The following is a 12,979-nucleotide window of genomic DNA, read 5'->3' as shown; positions in this document are numbered from 1 at the left end:
AGTAAAGTTCGCCGTGAACCGACCGCCGGGCGAACCGCAAGGCCATCCCTATTATCCAGCGTTAACCAGCATTTATTCAAGCCCTCCCTGCTCATTGTGCATAGTTTGTTTAGTTGGAATATCCCACTCATCCCTTCTCCTAACCAAGTTCCTAATAAAACATAAAACCAAAGAAACTGGACTGGTCCTGGTCTGGAGGTAAAAATCACTTGGAAACATGTCTGAATGTTCTACTGTTGCTAATGGTAACCCAGGGGAACCCATATTCAGCAGCTCCCTTGGGAGTAGTGCTACACTCATATGTGGATATAAGATGTGAGCAAAATAAATTAGGCTGAGCGGACGGTTTCCTATGTAGCGGGGATCCTGGATGGTGAATTGTTCCTTGGATTTTGGAGGGAGGCTTTAGGCTTCAATCCCCAGTTGTGTAGTTGTTCAAAACCATCCTTAGGGGTGAGGGCAGATACCTACTTTGGTAGGTAATCAGGAGCTTGGCAGAAAATCTCCATGAGTAGAAGATATTGTTATCCTGGAGGATTTGGGTGATAAGAGCAAACTACTTCCTTCTTTGGGTTGTGTGTGCCGAGATGTCTGTGAAGAGGGAGAGTTGAGAATACGGATCAGGGAGTGACTTCATGTAGCTGGTGGCAATGATTCAGAGCGTTTTGACATGGAAAAAATTGATTCTTGCCAACACGTTTCTAGGGACAGAGGCAGGTAGGTGCTTGGGTTTAAATATGCCATGTGCTCGGTCGATGATGAAGTCTTGTGGATTGTGATCCGGAAGTAATTTTGTGAATAATTGCTGAATGAAAGGAATCAGATCACTGTTGGGGACTGATTCAGGAATCCCCCTGACCTTGATGTTATTTCTTCTCAATCTGTCCTCAAGGTCAGCAATTTTATTTTTAAGCTGCTGGATTTCTTCTGCCTGATCCATGTGAGCATCTACTAGCTCATGATGTGCAGTTGTGCATTCAGACATTTGCTGTTCCAACTGAGCAGTACGTTCTCATATATGATCAACCTGAGATTGAATTTGCAAGACGGATTTATGGATATCTCTCTGCAGGTCCCTCTTTAGGGAGAGTAACATGGCTTTTAGTGAGTTTTGTGAAGCAAGGCTGTCTGAGGTGGGAAGTGCAGCCAGTGTGTCAATGTCCCCAGCCTCACTGCCTTCCCAAGCTTGAGTGTCCCAGTGCTGTTTCTTTTTACTCACGTGTCTTTAAGCATTAGGGAGAAGGAGCAGATTGCTTGGAAATCTCCCTGGAGGGGGATGGGATCTCCATGGCATCTTCTTTAGCGTCAGAGGGGAGATCCACGTAAAGCCTAGCTGAGAAGTAGCGGTGCTGTTCCCTGAGTGGCAGTCCGATGCCATCTTGCCTGCCCCCTGCCACAGATTTGGGGTAGAAGTTTGTGAGCCTCTTGGGACCGGTTTGCTTGTATTTTCTTGCGGGACATGGTGTGCTGGGAGCCGGGGTACAAGTGTATCTAAGCAGCTGGGTTAAGCAGCGGTAGTAGTGGCTTTATGTAGCTTTGTTCTTCCCCCCAATGACAGAGCTCAGGTGGCCATACTCCGCAACGGCCAAACCACGCCCCCCTCCCAAGACTTTCAACATTGGATTCAGCAATACCTGGAGCAAAGTGTGATTCCTAAATTATCAGTCTCTGCTCTCCAATCACTTAATGCCTTTATTACTGAGAAGGAAATTATGGCTACGCTTAAACTGCTTCCTATAGATAAGGCTCCTGGACCAGATGGTCTGCCATATGAATATTATCAAACTCTTTTATCAATCCTTCTGCCCTATATAGTGAAACTGTTTAATGGTTTTATGTGTGATGGATCGGTACCCAAATATATGCATCGTTCATATGTTACTCTAATCCCTAAACCTGACAAGGATCATACCGTATGTACCAACTAAAGACCAATTGCTCTGCTGAACTCTGATTTAACCCTCCTCTTATGTTAGAATTCTGTTACTATCCATGATGTTAGGGTCGGTTTTGACCCGTGTTTTAAATCAGCCATAAAATACCCTCTGAATAATTATTTATCATCAAATTTTGTTTCTTACCTCTTGGTTACCTTGTTAGGCTTCTTTATCCTTGAAAAGATTGGTTTTAATATTTTTGGTGTGACCCCTTAGACCTTTCTTTTGATAGCATACCTCTCATTTTCAAATTTAAAAAATGGTAAAATAAAGTAAGCAACTCAGGAAAAGAGGCCCCTCCCTAACTACAGCTCACAGGGTTGAGAGGTGATTGGCTGTCACTGTTACTAAGCAGAGAGAGTGTTTATGATTTCAGTTTTGGCACTTATTAGTGTCCTAAAATCCTATATTATAACTGGGTCAGAATTGACCCTAACACCATAAACGTCTTAATTTTCACCACAGTATTTTATAATTTAGTGAAAAGGATTCTTTTTCTATTACATTGTTTAAATAGAGGTTCCTGACAAAGTAAAAAAATCTTAATGCAATAAACAAATTTATGTGATACTTATAGACATTCAAAACCTGAAAACGGGTCGGTTCTGACCCTAACACAAGAGGAGGGTTAAACATTTTTACTAAATTGCTCTCGATAAGGCTATGTGAAACCCTCCATTCCTTGATAAATAAGGACCAGGTGGGTTTTGTCCAATTTCGACAGGCAGGGGACAACACCAGGAAAGTGATAGATTTAATAGATGTGGCCAATAGAGACAACCGTGCGACTTTGTTGGTTGGTTGGTTGTAGCTGGTTGTTAATGAGCAAGGCCAGGAAGCTGGCTGCAGCATCCTTAACAACTGATGAGTCCCCAGTTGTCAATGGGCTTCCCTGCTTACAGTTAAAGAAAAAAAAACCCTGCCGGCAATAAAAAAGTGGAAAAACAATGGTGTGGGGTCCCCCTCCCAGTCCATACTAGGCCCTTCAGATCTGGTATGAATTTTAAGGGGAACCTCATGCCAAAAAAAATAGATACAAGACCCTCATCTGAGCATGCAAATCCATACCAGACCCTAGCAGGCCAGGAAAGGGAGGGACAAGTGAGCGCCCCCTCCTGAACTATATCAAGCCATATGCCCTCAACATGTGCTCTGCCCCCCCTGCCCCAAAGCTCCTTGTCCCATGTTGATGGGGACAAGGGTCTCTTCCCCTGAACTCTGGGCTGTGGTTGTGGGCATCTGCGGGCAGGGGCCTATCGGAATCTGAAAGCCCCCTTTAACGAACTGGCTGGTGACATCCACCAGGTGATGTCGCCAGATGGCTCTGCCTCTTACCATATATAAGAATTGTCAAATGGGGGCACCTGCAGTAGGTGGTCAGCCTTCAAGGACGGTGGATAGTTTTTTTTTTTTGGTCCGGCAGGGGCGGCGGATGGTGGATTTACATCAGGGATTTTATTTTTATTTTTAAATAATGGAATTTTTAAAACCTGTCTACTGGTTTTATTTTTGACAAGGTAACCCATACTCATTCACGTAGGGGGGGGCAGAATCTGGGGGCCCCCTTGTTAAAATACAGGATAACAACAAGAGAGGGGCATACCGACCTTGTGCATTGCCACTAAAAAGGTTTATTAAAATCCAAAATAATATACAGGTACATTATACTCACAAACAATTGTAGATAGCACACATGTAAACATGATCGGACAAAAGATCTCCAAGGTAGCCAAGGCACTCCACGGTGCTGGATAGTGTGCCGATGCAGTGTATGAGCGAGCAGAATATGGACCCTGGTTTGCCTTCTCCGGTCTCTCTGAGATTCCTCGCTCCTCAGGCCTTTTTAGTGGTAATGCACAAGGTGCACAAGGTCGGCGCACCCCTCTCTTGTTGTTTTTGGATACCCTTGGTCCTGAGGGGGCAGCAAGACCATAAGTGATGCCAACAAAGACCATTGAATACTAATCTTTCCCTCATTACACACCACTTGAGCGTAGGAGAATTCTTAGCTTTAAAATACAGAATACATTCACTTTTTTCACCCGATTTTAGAGTGGAACTTGTTCCCAGTGCTGCAGCTGCCGGCCACTGCCCAACCCTCCCTGTGGCAGCAGTAAGGGGAGAAGTTCCCCTTACTAGCTCTAACTGCTTAAAAATAGTGTGGCCGTGCGAGGGTCCACCCACACGGCCATGTCATTCATACACACAGCCCATCCCTAGCAGCTGTTGGCTTATAGTTCTCAATGAAATATCACGGTGCTGTGGAGCGCTCTGGAAGTTCTTCTGGGGCGGTCTCTAAACTAAACATAAACCTAAATTGGGGGTGATGACGTGTCTGGGCTAGAGATGGCCTTGCGGTTTGCCCGGCGGTCGGTTTGCAGCAAATTTTGCTTGTTCGCTACCCGCCAATTTTTCGGACACATGACGTCGTTTTCGGCGGCCATATTTGTTTACATTGGGGAGAACTTTGATCCGTGACACAGCCGTCAGGTGGAACGGGACAGCCAATTGAAACATTCCAGCACATGGACAGTCCCCCTACCTTATAAATAGATCCAATCTGGCGGCCATTTCACATTCCGCTTTTTGCCAGTGTAGGGAGAGGTCTGCTGTGGTCATCAGGGAGAGTTTGCTAGACACATATAGCACTGTGAAGATCCACAAAAGTCCTTTTCAGGGCTGGTATTTTTCGGTATAGGTCTAGTATATTTTGAGCTTAGGGAGAGGTATCCAGTGGTTGCTTTAGGGGCAGTTAGAGATCGGCTGCAGTCACACAAATCGCTCTGCCAATGTCCACAAAAGTCATTTAAAATGCTCCAATGTTGTTATAGGGTCTATTACAGTCTCTTTACTATAGGGAGAGGTATCCAGTGGTTGCTTTATGGGCAGTTAGAGATCGGCTGCAGTCACACACAAATTGCTCTGTTAACCACTTTACCACCAGAGGATTTTGCTGTCTTACGTCCAGGCCACTTTTTGCGATTCGGCACTGTGCAACTTTAACTGACAATTGCGCGGTCATGCAACGCTGTACCCAAACAAAATTTACGTCCTTTTTTCCCACAAACAGAGCTTTCTTTTGGTGGCATTTAATCACCTGTGCGATTTTCATTTTTTGCGATATTAATTAAAAAAAGCGACAATTTTGAAAAAATAACAATATTTTTCTACTTTGACAGTTAAAAAATATCCAATATATTCAATTTTTGTCATATATTTAGGCCAAAATGTATTTAGCTACATGTCTTTGACAAAAAAATTCTCAATGAGCGTATTTTTAACCTCTTTATGACCGGAATCACGGCTAACTTCCGGCTTGCGTTCCAACTAGGGTAGAGTGATGACGTTTTACGGTCCAAACTGACGCGTTTCGTCACTTCCGGTGACGTCTTCAGAAACGCGCAGCCCGCACCGCTGACCTCCAGGGATAGCGTGTTTATGATTTTTAAACTTGTCTGAACCCGATGGATGGGAAATAAAACTTTTTAAGACTTTATTACGCTATTTGGAGCATTTCTTTTCTCCTTTTCCATCATTCCTGATTATTATATCCCGGAGTCCAGAGGAGCCATTAATAGCCCACAGGACCACCTACAAGGGAAAAGCCACTTGGTTCAGGGGGCCACTATAGCCTGAAAGGTCTTAGTGTCATATGACACATAAGACCCACGTCATCTGGTAAGTGATCCATCTTATTCAATTTTGGAACAAGCACTTTGAACGATCAAGCCAGAGCACTTGCACTTTTTATGGATAAACATCTATTGAGGACATTAACTGCCTGAACATCAATCACTATTTATTATTGGACTCTCATATTTATATATTATACTGTTGATTAATGTTATATATTTTAGTCACAGTCACTTACGTACACCAGAATATTAATCTTTGTCATTTTAATGTCCTTTAATATTTAATCACACTCAATTTTATACTATTTAATACGTTTTCATTGTTTAAGTGGTATTTTTGGAGACACATTGGCACTTTACAAGCACAGGTTGTTATTGGTAACTTATAGAATTCTAGTTGTTATTGCAATAGCAAGTGCTGTATTAGGCCTTTTCTAAAGACCATCCTTTGGCATTTTATTTGTAGAACTGGTGTAATAAACCTGTGGCCCCCCAATACCACATATTGAAGTGGGGTGTTATGTGAGTATACTTTTACAAGTGTATTTGTGTCCTGGAACAATATTGCCTCTTTTGCTGTGTTAAGTCTGCTACACACAGTGCCAAACTCACTGGCCAATTTTTTGAACAACTGGTGTGATAAACCAGTGGCCCCCCAATACCACATATTGAAGTGGGGTGTTATCAGAGTATACTTTTACAAGTGTATTTGTGTCCTGCAACAATATTGCCTCTTTTGCTGAGTGAAGTCTGATACGCACAGTGCCAAACTCACTGGCCAATTTTTGAACAACTGGTGTGATAGACCAGTGGCCCCCCAATAGCACATATCGAAGCAGGGTGTTATTTAACAGTATACTTTTCTAAGATTGCATTTTAGTCCTGCAAAAAATTGGCCTCTTTTGCTGTGTTAACTGTGCTACACACATTGACAACAGATGCTGGCCAATTATTTGTAGAACTGGTGTGATAAATCTGTGCCCCCCCCCAATACCACAGATTGAAGCGGGGTGTTATCTACACAGACACATGGTCTAGCAAACACAGGCAGGGAAGGTATATCACTTTTACTGCCCACTGGGTGAGCCTTCTGACAGCCGTTAAGCATGTAACCCGTGGCACCTGTGTAGATTTAGTTGTACCGCCACGGATTGCAAGCAGGCCTGCCTCTTCTTCTCCTCCTCCTCCATCCTCCCTCTGCTCCTCGGCTGATTCCTCCTCTTCCGCTGCTACCGTCTCTTCTCCTGCACCGCCCAAGAACCCCAGAACCTATGCCACATGCCAGGTGAGACGTTGCCATGCTGTGCTGTGTCTGTTGTGCCTGGAAGCCAAGAGCCAGACTGGTCCTGCGCTCCTTTCAGCTTTACGTTCACATGCAGATCAGTGGCTGAGACCGCTGAATTTGACAGTTGGTAAAGTGGTGTGCGACAACGGTGCCAATCTGCTGAGCGCGCTGAAACAGGGCAAAATAACACGTGCCATGCATGGCACACGTCCTGAACTTGGTGGTGCAGCGATTCATTGCCAAATACCCTGGGGTCCAGGACATCTTGCGGCAGGCCAGGAAAATCTCCTGGCCCATTTCCAAAGATCTTACACAGCCATGGCTCGCCTTGCTGAGATTCAGTGGCGACACAACCTGCCCCTCAGGCGTCTTATTTGTGACTGCCCGATGCGATGGAACTCAACGTTGCATATGCTCGAAAGGCTGCTCCAGCAGAAACATGCAGTTAATGACTACCTGTTTGAACACGGCGACAGGACAGGTTCTGGGGAGGTTTTTTTCACCTCGCCAGTGGCTGCTCATGCGGGATGCGGATATTCGATGAGATCACCAAACTGGTCAGTCACGGCCAGGGTGCCATAAGTGACATCATTCCTTCTTTCTGGAGCATGCATTGTGTTGTGTCATTGATCAAGCCGTCGAGGAGCAGGAGCAGGAGCAGGAAGTTCAGGAAGTCGCAATGTTGGATGAATTCCCAGGGGGTGCTACTCCATCTGAGACTAATCAACAGCAGGAGTCTGAAGAGGAGTCAGAGGAGGAGGATGGTGCTGGGGCAGGGGCAGATCCAGGGGGGGGGGCAACGGGTCAATTGCCCCCCCCCCCGACATCCAAAGGAGCTTCCCTGTTTGCCCTGATAATAGCACCGCAGACAGAGCTCACTGAGGACAGGGACTCAGGAAGCAAAGCTGTATTACACAGCCAGCACAGGGAGGGTGGGGCCGGGAGCTCCACTGATGCCCTGACTCCGCCCCTTTCAGCCTGTGCACTCGTAGTGAGATAGATGGAGTAGGAGAGGAGATTTCAGTGGATGCCCCCCACCCGGACCTCTAAAAGTGCATGATTACAAGGTATGTCTTTCCCTCCATAGACAGCATGACTGCTAGCCTGAAACCCTGAGCTGTTCAAGTGTCCCCCCATCTCTGACTGTGTCCCCCCATCTCTGACTGTGTCCCCCCATCTCTGACTGTCTCCTGTGCTGACTGTGTCCCCCCATCTCTGACTGTGTCCCCCCATCTCTGACTGTGTCCCCCCATCTCTGACTGTGTCTCCCATCTCTGTCTGTGTCCCCCATCTCTGACTGTCTCCTGTGCTGACTGTGTCCCCCATCTCTGACTGTGCCCCACCATCTCTGACTGTCCCCCCCATCTCTGACTGTGTCCCCCATCTCTGACTGTGTCCCCCATCTCTGACTGTCTCCTGTGCTGACTGTGTCCCCCATCTCTGACTGTGTCCCCCCATCTCTGACTGTGTCCTCCATCTCTGACTGTGTCCCACATCTCTGACTGTCTCCTGTGCTTACTGTGTTCCCCATCTCTGACTGTGTCCCCCCATCTCTGACTGTGTCCCCCATCTCTGACCGTGTCCTGTACTGTGTCCCCTATCTCTGACCGTGTCCTGTACTGTGTCCCCCATCTCTGACCGTGTCATGTGCTGTGTCCCCCATCTCTGACCGTGTCATGTGTTGTGTCCCCCATCTCTGACCATGTCATGTGCTGTGTCCCCCATCTCTGACCGTGTCATGTGATGTGTCCCCCATCTCTGACCGTGTCCTGTGCTGTGTCCTCCATCTCTGACCGTGTCCTGTGCTGTGTCCCCTATCTCTGGCCGTGTCCTGTGCTGTGTCCCCCATCTCTGACCGTGTCCTGTGCTGTGTCCCCATCTCTGACCGTGTCCTCTACTGTGTATCCCATCTCTGACCGTCTCCTGTACCGTGTCTGCAGTCTCTGATTGTCTCCTGTACCGTGTCTGCAGTCTCTGACCGTCTCCTGTACCGTGTCTGCAGTCTCTGTCCGTCTCCTGTACCATGTCCGCCATCTCTGACAGTCTCCTGTAGGGTGTCCGCAGCCTCTGACCATTACTGTACTATGTCTGCAGTCTCTGATCATCTCCTGTAGTATGTATATTAATGTGCCGCTTTACTTGCTCAATTATTTGGGATTGCTCAGTGAGCGGTAATGATGTGCTGTAACCTCTAGCAACCAATCAGTGAGCAGTAACGATGTGCTGTAACCTCTAGCAACCAATCAGCAAGCATTTATGATGTGCTGTAACCTCTAGCAACCAATCAGCATGCAGATATTAGGTGTTGTAACCTCTAGCAACCAGTGAGTGAGCGGTAATGGCAGACTGTGACCTTTGACAACCAATTGCAATCGCTGTGTGATCTGCTGCAGTAAACTGATTTTAAATCTACCTTCTTTATATTTTGTATGCCTCAAAGTAGGGGGGGGCCCTAAAAATGTTTGCCCAGGGTCCAATCACTATTATGGATGGCCCTGCCTCCCCCACCTCACCGTGGCAAAACCAATGAAGGAAGGCTGTAGGGGCATGAGTCCCGGATGGAGAGGTGTGCTGCAGCCGTTCTACAGCAACACAGTTCTACATTCAGTTCTGTAAGCAAAACTTTATTTTCTTGCAGTGCCCCTCCCGAGACTAGACTCTGGATCCGCCCCTGTGCTGGAGGGGATGAGGAGGAGCAAGAAGAGCATGCTTTAAACCTTTCTGGGATCCCTAGTGTTATCCGTGGATGGAGGGAGGAGAACGAGGATGACATTATCCTGGATGATGAGCTGGAAGCAGGCCACTATACCGCTTCCAGTTTAGTGGGAATGGGTGCCTACATGCTGCAGTGTTTTAAGGGGGACCCCCGTATAAAACGCATAAAGGCCAAGGAGCAGTACTGGGTGGCAACGTACTTAGACCCCCAGTACAAACACAAAATGGGGGAAATGTTACCACAATCACAGAGGGCGGTCAGAATGCAGCACTTCCAGGCCTTGCTGCGGGAAATGCTGCATTCTGCTTTTCCCGTGAGCTGGCAGAGGAATTTCCAGTCACAGAGATACAGTTGCGGGTAGCAATCCAACAGCGACTGCAAGAAGAGGGCGGTTGGAAGATGTCTTGGTCACTTCAGATATGAGATCCTTCTTTCAGCCAAATCATCGACAGCTGAACTCCGGATCCAGCATGAGGGAACGCCTAGACTGACAGGTGTCCGACTACATCGGGTTAACGGACTATGTGGACGCTCTGAGGAGTGATGAACCCCTGGACTACTGGGTGGGCAGGCTTGAACTCTGGCCAGAGCTTGCACAATTTGCAATGGAAATGTTGGCTTGCCCCCATCCAGTGTTCTGTCCGAAAGGACGTTCAGCGCAGCAGGGGGAATCGTGACCGATAAGTGCACTCGCCTAGCTCATGACAGTGTAGAGTACCTCACATTTATAAAAATGAATGAGGCATGGATCTCTGAGGAATTCAACACATGTGACCAGTAGACCAGGTTTCATCAAAATTCCTCCACCCACAATTCCTGGTCCTTGGCTTCGCTACATACAGCGGCATAAAAGGCATTTCATGTCAACTGAATGGCAAATTTTTGGGGCCTTTCAGGGCCGACAATTATTTTTTCTGTGAATGCCTAATGTACCTCCAGCCACCAAATACTAAGTTCTTTGCTGTCAGTTCAAACCATATGAGCTAATTTTTGGAGCCTATACAGACCGACACTTACCGTTCTGTGTACTGTGAATGCCTACCGTACCTCTAGCCATCAAAAACTACATTTTTGGCTGTCAGTTCAAACCATGTGAGCTAGTTTTTGGAGCCTATACAGGCCGACACTTACGGTTCTGTGTACTGTGAACGCCTACCGTACCTCTAGCCATCAAAAACTATGTTTTTTGCTGTCAGTTCAAACCATCTGAGCTAGTTTTTGGAGCCTATACAGGCCGACACTTACGGTTCTGTGTACTGTGAACGCCTACCATACCTCTAGCCATCAAAAACTACGTTTTTTACTGTCAGTTCAAACCAAGTGAGCTGTCAGGTAAATGCATGTTGGCTAATGTTTGGGGCCTGGAATGGCCAACACTTACTTCTTTATCCTGTGAATGCCTAATTTTTCAGACTGGAAATGATGGAAAGGAAAAATAATGGGTCTGTAAAGGTTCCGCCAAATTGTGGAATGGATGCGGACCCATTTTACAGATGTGTGAATGGACCCTATATGTATTAGACAATGTTTTTACTGGCTGCTGTCAGTTCTGGCTGATTTATGAAAAAAAAATATATATTTTTTGCTGTAAAAAAAAAAAAATTTAGGGCAACTTTTTCAATTGCAATACTTCTATTTTGACATTGTCCATTTGCTGGGACTATTTGTGCACAGCTAGTACGTCTTTTGTGGCTGCAAATATGACCTAAAGGTTTTTAAAGTTCGCCTCCCATTAAAGTCAATGGGGCCGGCCGCAAACTCACGGTTTGCGGACTTTTGAGAAAATTTGCGGCTGGCGTTCGCGAACCGCCCCGGCCGATGTTCGTCCATCACTAGTCTGGGCACATTGTGTTCCAATACTAAACTCAGTATAAAAAAGAGTAAACTTTCATTGAACCCTCTCACCTTATACTTTAGTGTGTGTGGATTTATTTCAGATTTTTTGTTATTTATTTTAAAAGAGAAATCCATGTCATGTAACGCTTGGGCCAAAATGTAGACTGAGATAAACACTCTATAGGATGTTTTCTCATCGGGAAAATATAAACTAAATGAATGTGTCTCCAAACTGCAGTTCCTAAGAGCATATCCAGTTGTGCGTGGAATAAGGAAATTTTTCATTTGGTTTTTTGCAAAGCATCTACATTCAGAAATGAGGATATCCTCCATCAGTGGATCATTTAGGTGGTTGGATGGTTTAAAACCATCAAAATATTCCAGCAATCCCTTTATGTAGAGATGGGGGTAGGTAAACACCAAGCTGCAGTTACTGAAATCAAAAAACATAACACTCATTGACCAAGAATCTGGTAGAATAAATGTTTTCTCCATGTAATAAGGAACATTATTAAGCAGGAACTTGTAATAAGTCAGACTAACTGAGCCACAAATAATAAGAACTTCCGTAGTTGAGGTTTGCAGCTCTGGAGGAATTTTATTATAATTCTCTTTAGACGCCAGAATCTTAAATTCAATACAAATTCCATGATTAGATAAATGTTTGCTGAGTTGTCGGATCTCCCTCTCTCCGTATTCATCATCAGATGTAAGGATCCCGACCCAGTTCCACTTCATCCTTTCCAGTAACTTTGCTATGGCCACATATTGCATCTCATCATCCGGAACTGTCCGGAAAAAGTTTGGATACAACTTTCTATCACTCAGTAAAGTGTCTCTGGCTCCATAACTAATCTAGGAAGAAAGAAAACCGTCTGTATAAATAATGTGTAACTCCTAACTTCTAAATGAATAGAAGAAAACCTTAGAAAATGTTTTAATGTTTTTTTGGAGAGTAACAAACAGAAGTTGTCATCTGAGCTTTCTACAGAAGATCTATAAGCAGATTTTAGTGAAGGATTTATTTCACCGGACCAAACAGATAAAGATGAATACGTTTATTATTTTATAAATAATCACAGCCATCAGGGAAAGCCTTTTAAGCCCCCAGCTCTCGCAATACAAATAATAATTAATTGAAGAATTCTTTTATCAAAAAACTTCCGGTTCCGGCGCCCATGTAGGAAGCAGCGCGGGACATCGGCTCCGGGACGAGCCCCGCAATAATCGGCATTAATAGCCCTACCGAGCCCCTAACGCTGCCTAATACCTGCCGCCCACCTCGGGGAACGAACGGCCATGGACCGATTCCTACAACGCGGCGGCGCTCCGGCGCCGGCACAAATCAAGGCCGCGGCTTCACATGCGGCCCTCTCCTGAATCCTGCAACACCCAGCCTTCCTTCACATCCTATACCGGAGGCACAGATTGCCACCCTGGCACAAGCGGTGGCCTCTCTTTTGTCCCCTACAATCAAAGATGCCGTGGATAAGGCCGTCTCTGATGGGATCTCACAGCTCCGGAAAGGAGCTCGGTGACCACGCACATAGACTTACAGACATGGAACACA

The 12,979-nt window shown here is 45.9% G+C and overlaps 2 protein-coding genes across 2 annotated transcripts in view; both read right to left on the bottom strand.

Annotated features, from left to right (window-relative positions):
• LOC309562860 (vomeronasal type-2 receptor 26-like) overlaps window positions 1–985 on the bottom strand; it is a gene marked incomplete at both ends in the record, with an annotated part of 48,547 nt that extends 47,562 nt beyond the window's left edge. The window contains one exon of the mRNA XM_082267179.1: window positions 860–985. Coding sequence (XP_082123305.1) covers window positions 860–985 — 126 coding nt within the window. The remainder of the gene's footprint in view (window positions 1–859) is intronic.
• A 4,453-nt stretch (window positions 986–5,438) lies between these two features.
• Window positions 5,439–12,385, bottom strand: LOC309562767 (G-protein coupled receptor family C group 6 member A-like; the record flags this gene model as incomplete). The annotated part of the gene is made up of 3 exons (XM_082267066.1): window positions 5,439–5,528; window positions 11,479–12,264; window positions 12,374–12,385. 3 exons carry the CDS (start codon window positions 12,383–12,385, stop codon window positions 5,439–5,441), a joined length of 888 nt encoding a protein of 295 aa, XP_082123192.1.
• Between the last annotated feature and the right edge of the window lie 594 nt (window positions 12,386–12,979).

The sequence above is a fragment of the Pelophylax lessonae genome, assembly GCF_965119305.1.
Source record: "Pelophylax lessonae genome assembly, chromosome: 1".
Lineage (NCBI taxonomy): Eukaryota > Metazoa > Chordata > Amphibia > Anura > Ranidae > Pelophylax > Pelophylax lessonae.
Note: the sequence above shows the minus strand (reverse complement) of the source record. Positions and strands in the feature narration are given on the sequence as shown.